This window comes from Bos indicus, chromosome 11 (genome assembly GCF_029378745.1).
Source record: "Bos indicus isolate NIAB-ARS_2022 breed Sahiwal x Tharparkar chromosome 11, NIAB-ARS_B.indTharparkar_mat_pri_1.0, whole genome shotgun sequence".
NCBI lineage: Eukaryota > Metazoa > Chordata > Mammalia > Artiodactyla > Bovidae > Bos > Bos indicus.
This window is the reverse complement of record NC_091770.1, coordinates 47674176-47698793: the sequence shown is the minus strand read 5'-3', so window position 1 is coordinate 47698793 and position 24618 is coordinate 47674176. Positions and strand designations below refer to the sequence as shown.

The window sequence follows — 24618 nt, the reverse complement described above, 5'->3', positions numbered from 1 at the left end:
AAATACTTTGCTCTCAAAATTGAGGGAGAGTAGCGCTGACATATGTACACCACTGTGTGTAAAATAGGTAGGTGGTGGGAAGCTGCTGTGTAACACAGGGAGCTCAGCCTGGTGATATGATGACCCAGAGCAGGGGGGATAGGGTTAGGGTGGGAGGGAGAGGGTTATGTATACATATAGCTGATTCACATTGTTCTACAGCAGAAGCTAACACAACATTGTAAAGGAATTATCCTCCAATTAATAAAAAAATAATCATGGGAAGGGATACAATTCATGTGGCTGTTGATAATGACGGGTACATGCACAGCTGTTTGCTGGCGTTACTTTCTCTGCATGGGATTTGCTCTGGTGCCTAGGAGGGTTGCAAAGGTGATTGAAGGCTTTAGGGCATACTCTCAGGACACTGGGCTTCCCTGGTGGCTCAGACAGTAAAGAATCTGCCTGCAATGCAGGAGACCTGGGTTCAGTCCCTGGGTGGGGAGGATCACTTGGAGAAGGAAATGGTTACCGACTCCAGTTTTCTTCCCTGGAGGATCCCATGGACAGAGGAGCCTCGCGGGCTACAGTCCATGGGGTCGCAAAGAGTTGGACATTACTGAGCGACTAAGCACAACACAAGCACTCAGAACATAAGTGAACTTGCCCGAGTGGGAGTGCTGTGAGTGGAGATGGTGGAGGGAAAGGGAATGAAAAGGGGGTGTGGTGTCTAGGAGACATTCTTCTATGGAAGGCTCCATATTTTTCGCTTCTGAGGTGTAATAGATATATTAGAAGATTAAGTAATTGCTGAGACTTTAAAAAAGTAATTGCAAACACACAAGTAACACTGGAATCCATTTACCTTTGAAAATTAGAATATCACCAATGACCTGTAGTCCTGTTTCACCTTTCCCACCCCAGGTCCCAGTTTCCTCTGTCTTTCCTCAGAGGTAATCCTTGTTTTAATTTTAATGTGTTTCCTTCTAGAATGTTCTTGTACTATTACATCTCTTTACCTGTAGAAATAGGTATAGATATATATAGATAGATAGATAGATACCTATATATATATATATCTGTACTTATCAAAATGCATAGCTGTAGTTTGTTTTTTCTTTTTAACAGAAATGGCACAATACTTTTTTTTTTTTCCTGGCCACACTGTGTGGTTTGGGGGAATCTCAGTTCCCTGACCTGGGATTGAACCTGGGACATGGCTGTGAAAACACAGAATCCTAACTACTAGGTCACCAGGGAACTCCCAATAATATCATACTTTCGATGTTATCCTTGAACTTGCTCCTTTCACTAAACAACATGTTTTGATATTTATCCTCATGGGAACCGTTAAATCTATAGCCACTTCTTTTAAATCCTCAAAGATCTGTGGGCTTTTTTTTTTCCTCCCCCTCCCTCAACATGTAGATCTATCCACGTTGATCCATATGCTATATGGACCACCAATTTTAACTGCTGTGGGTATTTTACCATATGAATATATGAACTTTCAAAAATCTATTGCCCCGTTGAGAGACATCTGGTGGTTTCCAATTTTTCATAAAAACAAATGTTTCTGTGATTGAAATCCTTGACCATGTCCACTTGCATACATGTGTGATTATTCTCTAGGCGAACTGGCTAGGAGAAAAATCACCGTGCCTTGGGGTGTGCTGTTTTCCATTTTAACAGGCCCTCCAAAGAGAATCTATTAAATTTACATTCCCATTTCCCCTACAGTCCTGTCCATACTTGACCACTACACTTTTGCATGCGTGCGTGCTCAGTCGCTTTAGTTGTGTTCGACTCTTTGTGACCCCGTGGTCTGTAGCTCGTCAGGCTCCTCTGTGCATGGGATTCTCCAGGCAAGAATGCTGGGGTGGGTTGCCATACTCTCCTTCAGTGGATCTTCCTGAACCAGTAGTAATAATCTTTATTTTTAAAAAACCCTCCACTGTGATAACATTATGACAGTATTCTCTGAGCCCCCAAATTGGGGTGACCTGACTGACACTGATGTGGTCTAAATTAAGATGGTCTCTGATAATCTAGATTTGGTGGTTGACTCACTGTATGACCATCCTGAGAATCAAATCAGATCAGTCGCTCAGTCGTGTCCGACTCTTTGCGACCCCATGAATCGCAGCATGCCAGGTCTCCCTGTCCATCACCAACTCCTGGAGTTCACTCAAACTCACGTCCATTGAGTCAGTGATGCCATCCAGCCATTTCATCCTCTGTCGTCCCCTTCTCCTCTTGCCCCCAATCCCTCCCAGCATCAGAGTCTTTTCCAATGAGTCAACTCTTCACATGAGGTGGCCAAAGTACTGGAGTTTCAGCTTTAGCATCATTTTTTCCAAAGAAATCCCAGGGCTGATCTCCTTCAGAATGGACTGGCTGGATCTCCTTGCAGTCCAAGGGACTCTCAAGAGTCTTCTCCAACACCACAGTTCAAAAGCATCAATTCTTCAGCGCTCAGCCTTCTTCACAGTCCAACTCTCACATCCATACATGACCACAGGAAAAACCATAGCCTTGACTAGACGAACCTTTGTTGGCAAAGTAATGTCTCTGCTTTTGAATATGCTATCTAGGTTGGTCATAACTTTCCTTCCAAGGAGTAAGCGTCTTTTAATTTCATGGCTGCAGTCACCATCTGTAGTGATTTTGGAGCCCAGAAAAATAAAGTCTGACACTGTTTCCACTGTTTCCCCATCTACTTCCCATGAAATGGTGGGACCGGATGCCATGATCTTCACAGCTTTTCAGAGATAATTTAAGTAGCATTCAAATTCTCATTTCTTCCTGCCCACCAAGACCTTCAGGGAAAAGGCTGTGAATGGAGTGTATGGCTAGCTACAGCTGAGGAATTTAGAGAGGCTGAGATGACAGTAATACTTCTTCAGGGGGAGTGTGTCTTACTTTATTTACTTGTGTGGGTGTGTTGGGGGCAGTTGAGGAATCAATTGGATTCAGAAGTAAGACAGAAAAAGCTAGAAACACAGAAACTCTGAACAATGATCTTACTACTACTACTGAGTCGCCATCTTGCCTTTTATAGAACATCCATGGGTGTCTTCAACTCCCTAAAAACCAGTATTGCCAATCAGTTTCCCTTTCAAGAGTGTCCGAAGTTGAGTGGATTTTCCTTCCATTACAAGAGTAAAACTTAGGAAGAGAAAAATGTATCTTCACATGAAGCTAGCATTGACATGGTGGTCATTTCCTTCCAGCTTATTTTAAAATGTTGTTGTTGTTTATTCACTAAGTCGTGTCTGACTCTTTGTGACCCCACAGGCTCCTCTATCCATGGGATTTCCCAGGCAAGAATACTGGAGTGTGTTGCCATTCCCTTCTCCAAGGGATCTTCCCAAGCTAAGGATTGAACCTGAGTCTCCTGCATTGGCAGGCGGATTTTTTACCACTGAGCCACAAGGGAAACCCATTTTAAAACATAGGTTTCATTTATTTGTACTATTAGTTGGGATCTTATCTAAACTTCGAGCATTCCCAGTCATGTCTGACTCTTTGGGATCCCATGGACTATAGCCCACGAGGCTACTGTCTGTAGAATCTTCCAGACAAGAATACTGGAGTAACTCCAGGGGATCTTCCTGACCCAGGGATCAAACCTCCCCGTCTTGTGTCTTCTGCGCTGGCAGGCAGATTTTTTTACCACTTCCCGACTTGGGAAGATTTTCATTTAATGATTTAGGTATCTTCTGTGTTACTATACTCTCTTTGTAGAGTTTAAGACTGCATACTTTCTGACCATTCTTTTATGAATGGACATTCAGATTGTTTACATGTTTTTCTTATTATAAAAAAATTCATCATTCATTTGAAGTAATAACTATATAAAAACAACTTTAGTGCATGTTGCAGATAAACTGTTAATAAAATCTCATTGTTATAATAGTAATAAAGATTAGGATGATTAGAGTAAATGATCTTTAAAATGATTTAAAAAATCGAAAAGATTATTTTTTAAAGTGATTTACCCAGTACACCTGAAACTAATACAACATTTCAAGTCAACTATATTTGAATAAAAAAGAAAGAAATATGGAAATTGAAATGACTGCTTCATAATTAAAAAATAAGAGATAAAATCAAATTCATCACTGCAAAGATGAGGGAACTGCTCAGGTGTACCTGAGACAGCCTAGAGAAGCATCAGAGGAAAGCTTTGCTCATCATATCCTCACTCCAATTTTAGGCTCCTGATGAGATTCAGCCACTGGAAGGGAGGAACCTGACTGGGGAAGTAGGACCAGGTGACCCACAAAAGTCACCCTATGAAAGAAGCATTTTCTAACACTGTGTTACTGCAAACCAGGCTATCTGCATTACCTTCCAAAATGAAGATTTTATCTTTAGTTGAGTAGTGCATTAAATGAAAATCTCTTCTTGCAAACAATACATGAAATATATATATATATATATATATATATGTATATGTATATATTCTGTGAATCATTACAGGGCTTCCCAGGTGGCACAGTGGTAAAGAATCTGCCTGCTAATGCAGGAGATGCAACAGACGAGGGTTCGATCCCTGCATCGGGAAGATCCCCTGAAGTAGCAAACAGCAACCCATTCCAGTATTCTTGCTTAGAAAATTCCATGGACAGAGTAGTCTGGCCAGCTAAAGTCCATGGGATTGTAAAGAGTCAGACACGACTGAGTGACTGAGTACACGCACGAACATACATGAAGCATTACAATAAATGAACCCCTGTGAAACCACCATCCTACTTAATGAGAACATTCTATTACATTCATCCTGCCTATCTTTCCCTATCCTGTCCCATACTTGCCCCAAAGGTAACTATAGTAGTCTCCTGAATTTCATGTTGCTTATTTCCCTATGTTTTCAATGATAGTTTTGCCATATATGTACATATTCCTAAACAATATATAATTTAGTTTTTATAGCTTTTTTTTCATCTTTTAAACCGGGGTATACAGTTATAGGTGGTTTTATGCTCTTGCTTCTTTCATTCAAATGTTCTTCTATTATTTATCCATATGGTTTTGTGTAACTAACAAAATGAGTAAGCTCTGTATATGTATGTACCACAATTTATGTTTCCATCCTCCTGCAAGTAGTTGCTATGGACATTTTTGTTTGTATCTCTTGGTGAACAGATACATGGGGTGTGTATCCTAGGAGTGGAATTTCTGGTTTATGATGCATGAGATATTTAGCTTTAAAATATAATGCTGCACTGTGTCATGTTGACTTGCAAGTTGAATTGTGTCTTTGCTAGAATAGACTGGGCTTAGCATTCAGAGCAGCTCTTCAGGCCTTTATTATATAGCCCTTAGTTTGGTTAGAATCTCTTTAATTTGCTTGGTTGGAAAAACAGGTCATCTGCTTAAACATAAAAGGCCAAGAATAAAACAGAGATAATCCATTGAGACCGGCAAATGAGCAGCACTTGGGCACCAGGATCCCTGGGAGACATGGCTAATCAATCAGGCAACACCTTCTTCCTTAACTCCAACTTGGCCTCACTGTTCTTTCTAACAGGGTACTCCAGGCAGCCATTGTGCATCAACCAAAACTGACGTTTAGAAGGGAGCCTGTGTGTCATGCTTTTTGGGGATTCTGAGTTTCATGCTGGAAGGGGATGAAGGCAAAGTAGGTGGATAAGGTCAATTTACCAAGGAGTCGTCTTTCATGGATTTGGTCTTTGAAAGTGGGTGAGACCCCAAGCATGGTGGATAAGCTTGAGTTGTTCAAGGTTTCTGTCTTCTCCTTTTGCTCTGTACTTAACTTTACATAGGCTTAGTTGTCCTGCGGCATGTGGGAATCTTCCCAGACCAGGGATTGAAACTGTGTCTTCCTGCAGTGGCAGACAGATTCATTTTTAGGAGCTTCCCTGGTGGCTTGGATGGTAAAGAATCTGCCTGCAATGCAGAAGACCCCGATTTGATCTCTGGGGGAAGATCCTCTGAAGAAGGAAATGGCAACCCACTCTAGTATTCTTGCCTGGAGAATTCCATGGACAGAGGAGCCTGGCGGGCTACAGTCCACTAGGTCACAAAGAGTCGGACACGACTGAGTGACTAACACTAATCTTTAAAATGTATTTTATAATTATTATTATTTTTAGTATAATTTGTTTATTTATTTTGGCTGTGTTGGGTTTTTGTTGTGGACTTTTCTCTAGTTGGGGTGAGCAGGGGCTACTCTCTAGTTGTGGTACTCAGGCTTCTCATTTCGGTGGCTTCTCTTGTAGAGCACAGGCTTGAGGGCATGTGGGCTCAGTAGTTACAGCTCCCAGGCTCTAGAGCACAGGCTCAATAGTGGTGACCCAAGGGCTTAGCTGCTCTGCTGCATGTGGGATCCTCCTAGACCAGGGATCGAACCTGTGTCCCCTGCGTTGACAGGTGGATTCTTTACCACGGAGCCACCAGGGAAGCCCAGAATTATTTTGTTTGAATTTATTATTATTAAGGAGGTGAAAGGTCTTTTAAATATGCCTATTGGTCATTACGTTTCTTCTTCTGCAATTTGTCTATTTTCCCTGTGAAGTACAGGGAAGCCTGGCATGCTATAGTCAATGGGGTCACAAAGAGTCTGACATGACTGAGGGACTAAACAACAAAAAAGATGTTATCAGTTCCAAATCTTTCCCTGGAGCATCTGTAAGCTTTTAAGCCCCCGACACTGAGTTTCTATTGCCTTCTAGGTAGAACAGGGCTTTGGCAGTCTGGAGGTGGGAAGTGTGTATTTCTTGATGACAACAGAGATGATGTAGAGTACGAGTTGGGCCACAGAGGGGAATTGGATCATAGGACCCTGAAGATCTCTTCCAGTCTGAGATTTTCTGAGTTTTTTTTTTTCAGGACATGCAAGGGACTACAGTGTGGCAAGACAGGGGTGTTAGGCTAATATAGGAATAAAGCTTGTTTTGATTTAGTTTAGCATCACATACAACGAATATACTTTTCATAAGGAAAGTGGCCATGGGCAGTTCTAGAAGCCAAAAATACTATTCGATTTTTTCTTTTTTTTATTTGATAAAGTCCCAGATGTCTTACATTTAGAGAATCTCTAGCCTATGGGTTCCTGACCTGGGTTCTTGGATCCTTAGCTAGGGAAGCACCTGTGACGGGAGGATCAAAATGTATGTGGATGTGCATGCATGCTTTTTATTTCTGGGGAGAAAGTTATTACTTTCAAAATGGTCCTCAACCCAGAAGAAGGTTGAGACCCATCGAATTAATTCAAGTCCTCTCTCTTACAGATGGGGAAACTGAGGCTTAGTGAGGCTTTCCCAGGTCACACAGGGCAGGGCAAGGGTTGAGTCTCCCAGGATCTTGTCTGTCATTTCTTTTCACTATCCTCCCCAACCACCCACCCCTCACAAGTGGGCCTACCATTGCCTACCTAATTTTCTTTTGTTCTTGTCAATTATTAATATTTAGTCATAATAAAAGAAAGAATATGCATCTATTAATTGCAGAGGAATCAAGATCTGGTTCTGGGGCCTGAGAAAGGTTAGATCCAGAGACTTGTAGGTAAGAAACAGAAATATACATGTGACTATACAGGAAAAGGAGAAGGCAATGGCAAACCACTCCAGTACTCTTGCCTGGAAAATCCCATGGATGGAGGAGCCTGGTAGGCTGCAATCCATGGGGTCGCTAAGAGTCGGGCACGACTGAGCGACTTCACTTTCACTTTTCACTTTCATGCATTGGAGAAGGAAATGGCAACCCACTCCAGTGTTCTTGCCTGGAGAATCCCAGGGACGGCGGAGCCTGGTGGGCTGCCGTCCATGGGGTTGCACAGAGTCGGACACAACTGAAGTGACTTAGCAGCAGCAGCAGCATATAGGAAAAGGGGCTTCCCTGGTGGCTCAGATGGTAAAGAACTTGCCTGCAATGCAGAAAACCTGGGTTAAATCCCTGAGTTGGGAAGATTCCCTGGAGAAGGAAATGGCAACCCACTCCAGTATTCTTGCCTGAGGAAATTCATGGACGGAGGCGCCTGGAGGGCTACTGTCAACAGGGTTGCAAAGAGCTGGACATGACTGAGTGACTAACACTTTCATTTTGATACAGGAAAAAAATGTTTATAATAATAAACCAATGTATTAGTTTCCTTTGTTGTTGTTTAGTCACTAAGTTGTGTCTGACTCTTGCAACTTCATGGACTGTAGTCTGCCAGGTTCCTCTATCCATGGAATTTCCCAGGCAAGAATACTGGCGTGGTTGCCATTTCCTTCTCCAGGGTATCTTCCTGACCCAGGGAACAAACTGATGTCTCCTGCATTAGCAGGTGGATTCTTTACCACTGAGCCACCTGGAAAGCCCCAATTAGTTTTCTACTCTTGGTATAAAATATTATCACAAATTTTGTGGTTTAAACAACACAAATTTACTATCTGAAATAAAACAGGACTATGTTTCCAAGATTTTTTTAGCTTCTATAGGCTGCCTGTATCTCTGGGCTTTATCTTTAATGCACTTGTGTAGCATCTTCTCCTCTGACCCCCTGCATCCTTCTTAGTTAGGACCCTAGTGATTACGTTAGACTCACCCAGATGATTCAGGATTACCTCCCCACCTCAAGGTTCTTAATCTTAATTTCATCTGCAAGTCCCTTTTGCCATGTAAGGTAATTCATGTAGTTTCCAGGAGTAGGACATTGACATTTTGGGGGGCTATTTTTCAGCTTACTTTAACCAATAAAATGCATTTTCTATTAATTCAATTTGTCATACATGATGTTAAAAAGTGAAAAGGACAGTGAATTTTTTTTTTTAAAGTTCTTGACCAACTCCTAAATAATTCTGTTTAAAGAGTTGGAAGTGCCCAAGAGAACCTATCTATCCATCTGAGCAGGGAAAATCAAAGATGAAAATATGAGAAAAATAAAGATTTTTTTTAACTTTTTATTTTGTATTAGAGTATAGTCAATTAACAAGCAAAGTTGTGACAGTTTCAGGTGAACAGCGAAGGGACTCAGCCATACACACACATGGATCCATTCTCCCTCAAACTCCTTCCCATCCAGGCTGCACATAACATTAAGCAGAGCTCCCTGTGCTGTACAGTAGGTCCTTGTGGGTTATCCATTTTAAATATAGCAGTGTGTACATGTCCATCCCAAACTCCCTAACTATCCCTTTTCTTCATCCTTTCCCCCAACAATATAAGTTCATTCTCTAAGTCTAAGAGTTTGAAAAGAAGGATATTTTAGAACAAATTACTGTCAGCTGGGCTTTTTTGAAAATTAAGCCAGCTCTGCGCTTCTTCAGGTCCAGCAGAGATGGCTGGGCTTTCAGCCCATGTAATTCTATGTGGACCCATGGGAACACCAGAATTAACCATGGCATATGCACAAATACATGTGTGACCTTAACCTGGTAACAGCTGATGGGTAGGTGGTGGGATATAAATGATGCTATAAATGGAAATAATTTAATAAAGGGATTAGAGAAATTCCTGAACAGATAGTTCAGAAAATGAGTGAGTAACTGTGCAAGTATTTGGGTTACAGTCTTCAACATTTGCATTTGATGTTAAGGATAACCACAGAGTAGATTTAGACATATATATTTAATTTGGCACTTTAATTCATCTGCAGAGGTCAGACATGTTGATATGTCACGTGACCCATAGTGAGCTGTGTTGCTAAACTTGATTAACTAATCCTTAAATGCAGAAGTTTGGGGATAATAGCTTTTTAAGCAAGTTCAGTTCAATTCAGTCGCTCAGTCGTGTCCGACTCTTTGCGACCCCATCTGCAGCACGCCAGGCCTCACTGTCCATCACCAACTCCTGGAGTTCACTCAGACTCACGTCCATTGAGTCAGTGATGCCATCCAGCCATCTCATCCTCTGTCGTCCCCTTCTCCTCCTGCCCCCAATCCCTCCCAGCATCAGAGTCTTTTCCAATGAGTCAACTCTTCACATGAGGTGGCCAAATACCAGAGTCTCAGCTTTAGCATCATTCCTTCCAAAGAAATCCCAGGGCTGATATCCTTCAGAATGGACTGGCTGGATCTCCTTGCAGTCCAAGGGACTCTCAAGAGTCTTTTCCAACACTACAGTTCAAAAGCATCAATTCTTTGGCGCTCAGCCTTCTTCACAGTCCAACTCTCACATCCATGCATGACCACAGGAAAAACCATAGCCTTGACTAGATGGACCTCTGTTGGCAAAGTAATGTCTCTGCTTTTGAATATGCTATCTAGGTTGGTCATAACTTTCCTTCCAAGGAGTAAGCGTCTTTTAATTTCATGGCTGCAGTCACCGTCTGCAGTGATTTTGGAGCTCCCCAAAATAAAGTCTGACACTGTTTCCACTGTTTCCCCATCTATTTCCCATGAAGTGATGGGACCGGATGCCATGATCTTCGTTTTCTGAATGTTGAGCTTTAAGCCAACTTTTTCACTCTCCACTTTCACTTTCATCAAGAGGTTTTTTAGTTCCTCTTCACTTTCTGCCATAAGGGTGGTGTCATCTGCATATCTGAGGTGAGTGATATTTCTCCGAGCAATCTTGATTCCAGCTTGTGTTTTTAAGCAAAGATTAGGTCAAATGCCAAGTTGTCCCCCAAACAATGTCACCTCTCATTTGCATCTGAAGATGTGTTCTGAGTCTGGGAAGAGGGGTTTGGTAGAGTGTGGGAGGTGCATCCAGGTCTGAGTGAGGTGTGTGAGCCTTTTCCTGGGAGCTGTGGCAGAGAAAATCTTGAAAGTTGCTATTTTAATTAAAGAAATGTTAAAAATCTCTAGGTCTGGTCTAGGGATATACACCACCTAACTTCTGCTAAGGTAAATAATTGTGCAAATGTGAATCCCTTAAGGATTGACATGGGCCATTTAAAAACAAGATTAGAGGGCTTCCCTGGTGGCTCAGTAGTGAAGAATCCACCTGCTAATGCAGGAGATACAGGGTTTGATCCCTGATCCGGGAAGATCCCACATGCTGTGGAGCAACAAAGCCCAAATGCCACAACTACGGAGCTCTAGAGCCTATATACAGCACTACCGACGCCCACTCGCCTGGAGCCCATGCGCTGCAACAAGAGAAGGCACTGCAGTGAGAAGGCTACACACTGCAGCTAGAGAGCATCCCCCCATCACAGCTAGAGAAAAGCCCGAGCAGCAGCAAAGACCCGGCAAAGCCAAAAGCAAACAAATACAATTTTTTAAAAATGACATTAGGTAGATGCCGTAGCAAAAAGAAACAGAGTATCCCAACTCTGGCCATGTTTCTCCTCTCTACAGAAGCCTCCACTGGACCTCTTCTGTCCCCTCCATCCCAGCCCCTCTAGCTGCAGAATAAGGTCTTATTACTGAAAGATGCATTCTAGGTCCCCCACAGTCCAGTCATTTTTCCAACATTATTTCCCAGTAATGTGATCTTGTCAAACAGTTCCTCCTGTCTCCTAGACACACCTGCCCTGACTGCTCCCCCCATGGAAGCCCTTGACTCATGCCAGTGCCTGTCCGTGGCAGAGCACTTGACCTTCTATGTATAACTCAGCTCATCTTCAGACAGTCAGAACCATGCCTCCCGGCCTCCTTGGTGATGGCCTTCCCAGGTTCCTCCTTCCTTGACCTTGAATCCTGCAGCAGGATTCCTGGGGGGCATGCCTCACCTTCCTTATATGTGTTTATGCATCAGCCCAAACTGGGGACTGCTTGAAGGCAAAGTCTGTATCTTCTTTATCTCTGTCAGCTAGCTCAAGGCAAGGCACATAACAGATGCTCAATAAATGGTTTTTAATACACTTAGAACTTTTAATTTACTTTTAAAAATATATATATAGTAAAAAACATAAAACAAACAAAAAATTCAAAACTTGAAGTATAATTTACAATATCATATTAGTTTCAAGTGTATGACACACTGATTCAATATTTTTATAGATTATACTCCATCTAAAGTTATTACAAAACACTTGCTATATTTCCCTGTGTTGTATCCTTCTAGCTTATTTCCTTACAGCTTATTTATTTTATACATAGTAGTTTGTATTTCTTTTTTAAAAAAATATGTCTTTACAGAAGGAGGTGGTAGGATCATGGAATCATTATCAATTATGATGAGACTTTTTTTTTTTAAAACCAACACCTTCTTTTTAAAAATTTTATTTATTTTTTATCTTTTGGCTGCATTACAGCATGTGAGATCTTAGTTCCCCAACCAGGGATTGAATCTGCATCCCCCAGCATTGGCAGCGCAGAGTCTTAATCACGTGACTGCGAGGGAAATCCCAGTAGTTTGTGTCTCTTAATCCCGTACCCCTATCACGACCCTTCCACCTTTCCTCTCCCCACTAGTAACCACTAGTTTGTTCTCTACATCTGTGAGTCTGTTTCTGTTTTTGTTACACTCATCTGTTGATTTTATTTTTTAGATTCCACATATACGTGATAACAAACATTACTTATCTTTCTCTTTCTGACTTATTTCACTAAGCATAATGCCCTCCAGGTCCATCCACATTGTTGCAAACTATGCCCAATAAAAACTTGTGAAAAGAAGAAAGATGGGAAGGAACAAGGAAGGAGGAAGGAATTCAAAATATTGTAAAGTTCTCTGGGTACTTGGGGGATGTGATGTTCTTTTTTAAAATTAATTATTTTAATAGGAGGATAATTATTTTACAATATTGTGATGGTTTTTCATATACATCAACATAAATTGGCCATAGGTATACATGTGTCCCCCTATCCTGAACCCCCCTCCCAGATGTGATTTCTTTAAGACAGATGCTCTCCCCTGCAATTTTTAAGGGGAGACCTCCTCTCAGGCTACAAGTTTTCAGGTAGCCCAGGAAGCCAGGACAGTTGGTCCAGTCCTCTCTGGCTGTGTTTTTAGAGGGCTCGTCCACCTTGCAGGCGCCTTCTATTTGCATTTATCTGTTCAGGAACCAGTTATTTCCATACAAGGAGTTGAGCAGCAGCTGCCTTTCCATCCCTCTTGACTCTGACAGATGATACAACCCAGGGCTGCAGAGGAAAGAGCGAGCAGGGACCCGCTGGCTGGGGCAGGGCACACTCAGGGCTGTACACGAAGCAGGTAGGTTTGGGAGCTTCCTCTGCCTTCTGTGCTGGGAACAGTGTCAGGCACCAGGGACCCCTGTGAGAATAATATCTCTGGGAAGACAGTGATGACAAAATTTAAAGGTTATACTCCATTTATAGCTATGACAAAATATTGGCTATATTGGAGTATAACCTTTAAAACTTGTGAATCACTACATTGTACACCTGTGACATATAATACCATACATCAACTATAATTAAATAAACAAAGTTCTAATACCACTTTCTGACTTATTTATTTTATTGAAGTATAGTTGATTTACAACGTTTCAGGTATACAGTAATGTGATTCAGTTATACATATATATATATCCTTTTTCAGATTCTTTTCCATTATAGGTTATTACAACATATTGAATATAGTTCCCTGTGCTATATAGTAGGTCCTTGTTGTTTATCTATTTTTCTATACAGTAGTGTGTATCTGTTAATCCCACATTCCTAGTTTATCCCTTCCCACTTAAAACCACATCTTAGATTCCAAGAGAAAGACTGCTTCTGCCAGCCAGCTTAGCTGATGACCTTCACCAAGCCACATTTCTCCTCCTTAGTCTCATTTTTTCAGTCCCCACAAGAGTCCCATTTACACAGTGCTTTGCAATTTTCAGAGATATTTTTAAGCAATTCTCTTTTGTTAAACCGTCACAGCAACCCTTTAGTGTATAGGTCATCACTGTCTTCCCAGTTGCCATTTCCTCTCCATGGAATCTTCCTAACCCAGGGATCGAACCCAGGTCTCTCACATTGTAGACAGATGCTTTACCGTCTGAGCCACCAGGGAAGTTGAATTGTAATTAAACATTTATTATAACAAAGTGATTGTAAAGACTCTGATGAGACAAAATGAGGGCAAGAGATTGTTGAACTGGTGGCTGAACTGAGTCAAGGCCTGATAAGGGATTGTATACATTGTTGTAAAGGTCTCTCCATCACCCAGTATGGGGTGAGGTCTCTACTGTAGTATCTTGGGGCTCTGTCCCTAGCCTTCTCCTGGTCCAAGTAGTAGTAGTGGCATAGTAATTAACGGGCTGCAATTCTGCGCAATTATAAGTAATTCTACTCTTCCTCTCTCATTGGGAAAACTTCAGGGAATACAAGGGAGTGAGGAAGACATTACTATGGGAATAACCTAACCTGTAAGTAAGCACTAACCTTTCAAAGCCTTGAGCACTTTATGATTAATTACTGGCATTGCACCTCACAGCGGTTTGTGGAGTTGGCCACCCATCACTTCCACTTTCTCTCTGAGCCAAGAGAACACATCACGTAACACTGGTGATATCAGCAACTCTGTCATTCTCACTCTTGCTAAACACACAGAACTGTGACATAAATATGTAGATGTCATTCTGGGTAAAACAGGTCATGTCCCATTATACTGTAGATAATTATGACTTTTTTATTCTTTGGAGAAAAGGACAGTCTATTTCAACAACGAGAAGGACACGTGACACAGAATGCTCTCTCCCATGCCATGATGCTAATGACCTGTGACTTTCAGCAAGAGGACTGTGAGGAATTTCCACCCACTCCCTTGGCTTAGAAGACGTCCCCGGTTCCTAAAGGGGAACTCCTATGTTGTGATCCATGAACACCCTGCGTCCCTCCTCCTATAGTGCTGCTCATGCTGCCTGGTGACCCCAGTTCAATTGTTCCTCCAGCAACTTGCGATATTCCCAGTGCCTAACGCATACAGGTCGTAAATCTATACTTACTGAATTAACCTGGAGGGTTTATATGCAGAGTTCAACAGTGTCCCTTTCATTAGTTTCACTGAAAAATATCTGCCAAAAGAATAGGTACAGGGCTTCCCTGGTGGCTCAGTGGTAAAGAATCCACCTGCCAATGCAGGAGACATGGGTTCAATCCCTGATCTGGGATGATCCCTCATGCTGTGGAGCAACAAATCCCATGTGCCACAACTATTGGGTCTGTGCTCTAGAGTCTGAGTCCCACAGCTATTGGAGCCCTAGAGCCTGTGCTCTGCAACAAGAGAAGCCACCACAATCAGAAGCCCCGGGACTGCAACTAAAGAGCAGCCCCTGCTTGCTGCAACTAGAGAAAGCCCTCACGGCAATGAAGACCCAGGAGGGCCAAAAATAAATAAATAAAATTATAAAAAAGAATGGTTACAGCTGGAAGGGACCTTTGGAAACCCAAGCCCCTCATTTTGAAAGGTGGGACTCTGAAGCTGAGAAAGGCAAGGACAGCCCACTGAGCCCATACCCAAATGCCAGTCTCCCAACAGCTGGTGTGGTGCCCCATGGTCAGAGTTTTCTCCCCCTATTTCCAGCCTGGTGAATGTTGTGTGCCACACCTGCTTCAAGAGGCAGGAGAAGCTCCATCGATGTGGGCAGTGCAAGTTTGCCCACTACTGTGACCGCACCTGCCAGAAAGATGCTTGGCTGAACCACAAGAATGAATGTTCGGCCATCAAGAGATATGGCAAGGTGCCCAACGAGAACATCAGGTGAGAGCTGGGCCCTGGGGTGGGGCTTTGCATTTCCAAATGTCAGGTGAGGAGTCGGGTGGCAGCGGGGGCACCACGCCTCAGTCCAAGCAAGTTGGGCTGAGAGCAAATCAAGAGAAAGCCCCAAACAGACTACAATTGCTGCTTCTGTGCTCTCCCTCGATCTGGGCTGTGCTTAGTCACTCAATTGTGTCCGACTCTTTGCGACTCCGTGAATACAGCCTGCCAGGCTTCTCTGTCCTCAGGGATTCTCCAGGTGAGAATACTGGTGTGCGTTGCCATGCCCTCCTCCAGGGGCTCTTCCCAACCCAGGGATTGAACCCAGGTCTCCCCCATTGTGAGTGGATTCTTTACCATCTGAGCCATCAGAGAAGCCCCGCCCCACTTGGTCTGGGAAGCCCATTTATGAGGGAATTTCCACTGGGTGGAGCTGGCTGCAAACTTGTTCTGTGTGGCTCCTCAATGTTTAATTTTTAAAAAGTGATCTGAGTATCATATAATATGGCTTATATGAGGAATCTAAAAAAAAAAAATGTCCAAATGAACATATTTACCAAATAAAAATTGAGTCACAGATATAGAAAACAAACTTATGGTTAGCAACTGAAATTAACACAATACTGTAAATCAAGTATACTCTAATTAAAATTAATTAAAAACTGACCTGCTATGTCAAAAAATTAGCAAGTTGCACATTAAAAAAATTAAGATTTCTGGCTTCTCTTAAAAAAAAGTGAAGATTTGGCAAAATGAGAGCTCAATAGCAACTAACCTCTTTAAACAAAATAGAACTTTTCAAATTATCACAGCTCCACTCGTCCCCATGGTTGTACACTAGCCCTTTGGACTCAGTACAAATACCTGAAATGCATTTGCATTTGCAAAAATCTCTGCGCCAATACCTTAATACCAGAGCTACTAAGTCCAGGAGGCTCTGCCAGGGTAGGACCTGATGCTAGATTGCAGGTAGGTGCTTATGAAGCTGGCAATGGAGAGTGGAGGAGATGGGGATGGTGATGCTGAAGCATTTGAACTGAGCATTTTAACTGTGAAGTTAAAGCCCAGACTGGAATCATCATATCCTGGTAACTTATGGGAAACTGCAAAATGAAATTGCTTAGTCAGCCTCCCCATCTCCTGTCCCCCTTAGTTCCATCTGTTGAAATCTTCTTCTTTTCCCCTACTCCTTCTTTTTGTAATTTCATGTGCAATTTTATTTACTTATAAATTTCCCTCTTATTGAGGTGTAATTGATTAAGTCGTAAGATATTGATATTTAAAATGTATTGTACATTGTGTTGATTTGCTATACATGTGTATTGTGAAAGATCTATTTATCTGTGGTCACCCAAGACAAGCTTTCTAAGTGAGTGCCCTGCAGGTTCAGAGTGCCACCATCAATCTGGAGTGGTGGGCCTCTTTCTTTGGTCTCTTCCTGCCTTCTGTAAAGGGAGGGCAGTATGAGAACCAGCACTCTGGCATGGAATGTGTATTACCCTCACTTTACTCGCCATTGGAGAGGTTCAGAGAGGGCAAGCAACTTGCCCAGAGTCACACAGTAAGAAGTGGAGTCATCAGACTTCTCCAGTGCTCATTTCAGTTAGCCGCAGGGTCAGGAGAGACACAGGTAACTGGACCTCACTGTGTCCCCAGGCCCCTCTCATGGCTTCCCAGACCACAAAATATGGCTTCTGTTTCCATCTTCACCTTTATTTGCTTTCTTCTCCTTGCTCCCTAGCCCCAGCATCTTGCTGTTTCTTTTTCCCCCTGCTTCTTTTCACTGGACCCTGCAGCATGTGGGATCTTAGCTCCCCAACCAGGGACTGAACCCATGTCTCCTGTTGTGGAAGTTCATAGTCTTAACCACTGGACCACTAGGGAAGTCCCCATTTTGCTGCTTCTAATCATGCCAAGCTCTCTCTCTCTTTAGGGCCATTGTATTCGCTGCTCTTTCCCCATCTGCACAGAGTTGGCTCCTATTCACTCCACTGGCAGCCCCGTGTGCCTCCTCCAGCCTCCCCTGAGCACCTTGGCTTCCCCTCCCCCTCCCACTCAGGTCACCCTGTTTGATTTTGGTCATAGCACTTAGCACTAGTTTAGATTATCTTTTCAACTTAGGTCTCCCCGACTCTAAAAGGGCTTCCCTCATAGTTCAGTCAGTGAAGAATCCACCTGCAATGCAGGAGACCTGAGTTTGATCCCTGGGTGGGGAATATCCCCTGGAGAAGGAAATGGCAATCCACTCCAGTATTCTTTCCTGGGAAATCCCATGGACAGAGGAGTCTGGAGGGCTACAGTCCACGGAATTGCAAGTCAGACAGGACTTAGTGACTAAACCACCAACCACCACTCTAAGACGCTTCACAACACAAGAAATTCCATCCATCTAGTTCAGAACTGTTACCTTGAGCCCGACACTGCGCCAGGCAGCAGGAGGCACTCCACAAGTGTTTGTGGAAATAATGATCGCAGTAAGCCCTCACTCACTCCACCCTTCTGCACAGGCTGGCGGCACGCATCATGTGGCGGGTGGAGAGAGAGGGTAGCGGGCTCACCGAGGGCTGCCTGGTCTCCGTGGACGACCTGCAGAACCACGTGGAGCACTTCGGGGAGGAGGAGCAGAAGGAGCTGCGGCTGGACGTGGACACGTTCCTGCAGTACTGGCCGCCGCAGAGCCAGCAGTTCAGCATGCAGTACATCTCCCATATCTTCGGTGTGGTGCGTAAGAGTTCGCTCAACGTGGGGATGGGGTGGGGTGGAGGTGGGCCAGCGACCCCAGCGCTGCCAGGTCAGAGAGGAAGGGGAGGGACTTCCCTCGTGATCCAGTGGTCAATACTTCCCGTTCCGAAGCAGGGGGTGCAGGTTCAATCCCTGGTTGTGGAGCTAAGATCACACATGACACACACACACACAAAACAAAACAGGCAATGTTGTAGCAAATTCAATAAACACTTTAAAAATGATCTGCATCAAAAGATAAAGTGTGGACTGGGGAAGCCAAGAAAAGCTCTGGAGGGCAAAGGAGGCCTTAGATGAGTAGCTCTCACTCAGTTCTCTTTCTGGTCTTGTGTTACTATGAGGTCATTCCTGTGGGGTCTGAAACCAACATCCCACCTGAAAACTACTCTTTATCTCCCACCGCATATTTCGATGGTGATTTACTTTCTTGTTCATCTGCACTTCTATACTTTCTCTACTCCACATTGAAAATGAAGACCCAGGGGGACTTCCCTGGTGGTCCAGTGCTTGAGACTCTGTCTTTCAATGCAGGGGGCATGGGTTTCATCCATGGTCAGGGAGCTAAGACCCCCACATGCCTCATGCCAAAAAAACCAGAACAACAGAAACAATATTGTAATAAATTCAATAAAGATTAAACATGGTCCACCTCCCTCCACCCCCCAAATCTTGAAAGAAAAGAAAATGAAGATCCAGTCACTATTTCTTCTTGCTGACCAGGCACTTTGGAAATAAGATTCTTCCTTTTTCCAGATCTAATGGGTTGATCATGGGGATGCAGGGAGAGGAGAGTAGGGGCTTTCTGGAGGGCTTTGTCTTGAGCCACAAATCCAGGCCTTCTGAAGCCGTGAGGGAGGAGGGGATGGGAGCCCAGTGGGTCAGCCGACTCAGGCTGTGGGCTGTGGGAACTTGTCTCCCATCTGGCAGGCTGCGTGCCTGCTGGGCTGCTGGTGAGTGGGCTGAGGAGGGAGTTCTCGTAATAAAATAGTATGATCGTGCTCAGCACCTCAGAGTCCTCCCCACGTGCCAGTGCTTCTGTAGTAGAGTTTTCCAGAGAAACAGAACCACGAGGATGTGTGTGTGGGTGTGTGTGTGTGTGTGTAGAAAGAGAGAGCGAGTGAGAAAGAGATTTAATGAACTGCCTCCTGTGATTGTAGGGGCTGCTGGTAGCCCAGTAGGCTGAAGACCCAAAAAGGAGAATTGTGTTTCAAGTACAAAGGCAGTCTGCTGAAAGAATTCCTTCTTACTTGGGGAATCAGTCTGGCTCTATGAAGGTCTTCGACTGATTGTATGAGGCTCACCTCCATTGTGCAGGCTAACCTGCTTTACTCTAAGCCTCCCAATTTAAATGTTCACCTCACCCAAAGAACACCTTTTAGAAACATACAGAATCATGTTTAACCAAATATCTGGTCACCACAGCCCAGCCAAATTGACATAAAATTAACCATCCCAGTGTCCCAGATATTATTTTATTATTGTACACAATCTCTGCAACACAAGAGGCAGTTCGGGGCTTTTTCTGGCACTGCTGTGTAGCTTGTGAGATCCTATATCCCCAACCGGGGACCGAACCCCTGCCCATGGCAGTGAAGGAAATGAGTCTTAATCACTGGGCCACAAGAGAATTCCTATCTTGGACTTTTTAAGAATACAGCTACCCTAGACTTTCAAGGTAATGGTGCAAATTGAGACTCTCACATGGTACTCATCTTGAGGGTCATTTGGAATCACATAGAGATCAGGAGACTAACTGTTTTGTTTCCAAACTCTCTAAGCATTTCCAGAATGAGACCACGTTTTCTATTTTTAAAATACTTTCAACAGCTGGTTAGTGTTCTGCACCAAGTCTATGTCTGGTCTGTTAGCTGACTCTCATCTTTTCTTCTGGGCAGATTAATTGCAATGGTTTCACACTCAGTGACCAGCGAGGCCTGCAGGCTGTGGGCGTGGGCGTCTTCCCCAACCTGGCCCTGGTGAACCATGACTGTTGGCCCAACTGCACTGTCATATTTAACAATGGCAAGTGAGTATGTCTTTAACTTGGGTTGGTGTGCTAGGGATGGGGAGACAGTAGAGTATCATCTCTACACTTGACTTAAACCAAAAGTAAACTGTTGGACCTGAACTAGCATGGATTTCATCTGGATAGAAAATTGAAATTTTATTCCAGAATAAGTGTAGAGAGGAAAAATGTAATGAGGAAGGTAGCAAAGTGATTTCTGAGTCTTTGTATATTTCTTGAGGTGGCTGAGATATGTTAAATAAACCTCTAACTACTGTGTAATTTCAAACTTAAAGCCTGAGATTTTCTATCTAGGGGTCATTGCAGAGCATCACTGGCCAAGAAGGCGCCTGTCAGGAGCATGTGTTAGTCAAGTTACCAGCAGAAATCAGAAGGCGCACTCAAGGGTTACCCTAAGAGAATTTAATAAAAGGGCAATTGATAGAAGTGTGGGTAAAGCTGAAGAAACTGACAAAATAATGGTGAGGTGTCCACGGTCTGGGCAGCAACATGAAATCATGACCTCCTCTAGACTTGGAGGGGTGATGGAGGAAGTGCTGTTTCTGTGGCTGATGAGAGCTGTAGCCATGGGAGGGAGCCGTTTGTCCCCCAGCCCAACAGCTCAGCTGTGCCTGTAGAGAAACCAGCCACAGCTGGAACCGTGGTCAGGCAGAGAGGGAGCCAAGAGACTAAATACCCCAATTTCTCTCTCCTCCCACCTTCTGATCTCCTCCCATTGGCTAAACCAGAAGCCAGATGACCAAAGAATCTGGTTATGAAAACTTCAGAGCTCACCCTCACCCCCTGGAAGGCACAGATCAGAGGACTGAAGGGCAGAGAACAGAATTTGAGGTGGGGTGCAAATGGAGAAGAGTCAGAAAACATGATGAATCCAGGTTGTCCATGGTTCAGACAGGGGGAGCTTTGGGGATATAAAGAAAACTGTTAGTCACTCAGTTGGTGTCTGTCTTTGTGGCCTCATGGGTTGCAGCTCACCAGGCTCCTCTACCCATGGGATTCTTCAGGCAAGAATATTGGAGTGGGTAGCCATGCCCTTCTCCAGGCAGTCTTCCTGACCCAGGGATGGAACCTGGGTCTCCTGCATTGTAGGCAGATTCTTTACTGTCTGAGCTACTGGGGATATAAGGCTTAAGAAATATTTCTTTTACTGTTAGAGACGAGCTCTTATGATGATGCAAGTTGACTATAAGCCATCAACAATGAGCAGGTTTGCCCCCAAAAATAATGGTTTCTGGTTCTCAGCCAAGAAACAAGCTTAGGCTCCAGTGGAGCCTGGACTCTGATTTCCCTTTTCCTTCCTAATTCTGAAAGCAAGGGCATGCATGACACGAGGCTTTTGAGCACTTGAGAAAGTCCCTCAAGACAGGAAAGTTTATTTTGGACCCAGATGACAGTCTTTTCCCAGTATATTTGTGTTTCCCTTCCTAAACCTCTTGGGGTCCCTGGCCTGGACTTCATGGAATCCTCCCCAGAAGGACTGGTGTCTGGAGTTACCCTGGTAGGCAGGGAGGATTAAATTCACAAGTGGGACTGGTCTTTCTGGGTACCCCTCCCGTAAGTGGTGGTGAGCCAGTGCCCTTCTTGTCACTACCATAGAAACCTGAGGGGCCCTTTCTTCAGATCATCACCAGTGTCCACTCTGGCTTCGATGCATCCTCTAATTTTGAGCAGACACGCGGTACCCGAGCTTCTTGGCTGTTGTGTGAGAGAAGGTGACTTTGCAGTAACAGTCTAGGTGCCTGCCATAGTGGAAAGAATACTTGTTGTGATGTTAGGAGTCCAATTCTAATCCTAGCAATTTTTACATACTACCTGTGTGACTGGTCTCCAGACATATTCAAACTCTTCCCAAGACAGACATCAAAAGAGGCCACCCTTATGCCCAAGATGTTTGTTTAGAGGGATAATAATATGTAGCTTCCCATATGATTTTTTAGCACTCTACTTCACTTATTTATGGAAAAGAATGCCTGCAGGAACATTTATTTCATTAAAAGAGAAATTGATGTTGTCCAGTCGCTTAGTCCTATCCAACTCTTTGTGACACCATGGACTGCAGCACGCCAGGTTTCCTTGTCCTGTGCTATCTCCTGGAGTTTGCTCAAACTCATGTCCATTGAGTAGATGATGCCGTCCGACGATCTCATTCTCTGTTGCCCCCTTCTCCTCTTGCCCTCAATCTTTCATTTTAAAGAGAAATTAGCCAGAGTAAACCATCCAAGGATTGTTTGATTCTGCTTCTTGGTGGCAATGCTGCTGGTGACTTGAAGTTGAAGCCCTATTGGCGAACCACTCAGAAGACCCTAAGGCTCTGAAGGGCTACTCTAAGCCCGATTTGCCCATGATTTGGTGTTCAAATTTGCCTGGGCAACCAGGAGCATCTTTCATGAATGGTTCGCATGCTTTTTTTTGCCCTGCCGTTGAAAAATATGGTAGCCCTCTACTTTTGAATTCATTGTTTTATGACAGTCTTGTTGTTAGCTTACAGATGAAAACATCAAGGCTCAGGGAAGGGAAGTAACTTGCCCAAGGCTGAGTCCTTTTGAACCCAGAACTTCTCGTTTCATATCAAATGTACTTTCCATTAACCAGGCTACATCTTGCCAAGGGAGCTCAGCTAGAAGGGGTTGGGAGAGAGTTGGTTGTGCTGGCCAAAGCTTTGATGGCATAACCTGGAATGCTGTGCACTGTTGCTAGCTGTATGGGATGAGCCGATGATAATGATTTCCATTTGGGTGTCTGTTTTGTTTTTCAGTCATGAGGCAGTGAAATCCATGTTTCACACCCAGATGAGGTGGGTCAGTCTTTGAAAACCTCCCTGTTCCTCTGACCCATCTCCCTCACTTGCCTGATTTGCTGGGAATGCCCCTTCCTGAGACCCGTTGGTTGCTGTCTGTCTGTAATGCCTGTCTGCTCCCCCAAATCTCGTCTTTGCTGAATACTGTATGTTTAATGCATTTATGTTAATCATCTTGTTCCTCACCCACCACTACCTTCTGTGCTGTTCTTGCTTTTGCTCCCTTTCTTCCTTCTCTTTTACTCCTCATTTCTTTCTCTCCTCTAACCCCAAAGTATGACAGTCCCTTCCAGTCCACATCTTCTTAGAAAAACACACATGATTCCTCTAAACTCTGTTTACCATGAAATGAGAACTGTTGATATTACTGACTTACTAAAGGACTGTGTGTTTTTTCATAACCTCCAATTTCGTACTCAGACTAGTTCTATAATTGGTATCTGTAATTGTGATGTTTTGGGTAAGTATTTATTCATATATTCTCTTTACGGCTTTTGGGCCAACCATGAATTAATGGCCAGTATGATATGATAAAGCTCTTGAGTTCAAAATCTTGGCCCCGTTGCCAAAGTGCTGTGGGACCTTCAGGGAAGTTACTTCATCTCTCTGGGTATCAGCATCCTCATCTGTGAAATGAGAAGGTCAATGCCCTGCAGCTAGGACATATTAGGATTCTAAGCAGAGCTGCGAGTAGGCCATCTTGCCCTTCTCTCCTTTTTCTTTTCACTCCTTCAGTTCAGTTCAGTCGCTCAGTTGTGTCGACTCTTTGCAACCCCATGAATCGCAGCACACCAGGCCTCACTCCTTCAGTAACAGTCAAAAATTAGGGTGGAGATGAAAGGAAACAAGGGACTAAAGGTGACAATTTTGCCGGTCTCCATATAAGTTGTGTGTGTGTGTGTGTGTATGATCACATTTATTGGGCATCGCAGTGTACCCCACTGTGAGAGAAGTAGTCACCTCAGATACCTGGACACACGTGTCACTGCCATTCAGCTGTTCCTTGCTGGGCTGTCACCTCAGAACAAGTGGAAGGGGTTGCCTCTGACTGAGACCATCTCCTGCCTTTCACATGACATCTGACTCAGCCTCTCTGGGAGGTGAAGGGAACGACTGCGGACCTCTCTGCTGATGCTTTCCTAGCCCTCCGCATCCTGCCACTCACTCTCTAGGTGATGGGTTCTCTCTGGGAAGGAAGGTGCCAGGATCTTGGGGAGATACAGGAGCACAGCTTAGATACAGAAGCACAGTTTTCTGGGCTCACTACTCTTTCTATAGCTTCTGGCCTTGTGGGTAGAAGATGCATGGCTGAGAGGCCCACGGGCTGGTCTCTGCTGGTTTGGCTTAGCTGGGTGTCAGTTGTGCAGCGGCCTTTTGTCTTCAGCACATTCTGTCTCTATTACATGGTGAGGTGTGTAGTGCTGTAGGTAACTGGAGGCTCAGGTCTAGGCTGGAAGGTGGTTGAAATGTCATCTGCTCTTTCTAACCCACCTTCAACCCCAAATCCATGTCCCCAAGTAAAGAA

The 24618-nt window shown here is 43.9% G+C and overlaps 1 protein-coding gene across 2 annotated transcripts in view; it reads left to right on the top strand.

The window, feature by feature from the left end:
• SMYD1 (SET and MYND domain containing 1) overlaps window positions 1-24618 on the top strand; it is a 49763-nt gene that overhangs the window by 288 nt on the left and 24857 nt on the right. Inside the window, exons 2-5 of one of the 2 annotated variants that reach the window (XM_019970280.2) lie at window positions 15355-15531; window positions 18036-18249; window positions 20166-20296; window positions 23052-23090. In XM_019970280.2, the coding sequence (XP_019825839.2) occupies window positions 15355-15531; window positions 18036-18249; window positions 20166-20296; window positions 23052-23090 (561 nt within the window). The remainder of the gene's footprint in view (window positions 1-15354; window positions 15532-18035; window positions 18250-20165; window positions 20297-23051; window positions 23091-24618) is intronic. The other variant, XM_019970281.2, reaches the window with a different exon arrangement.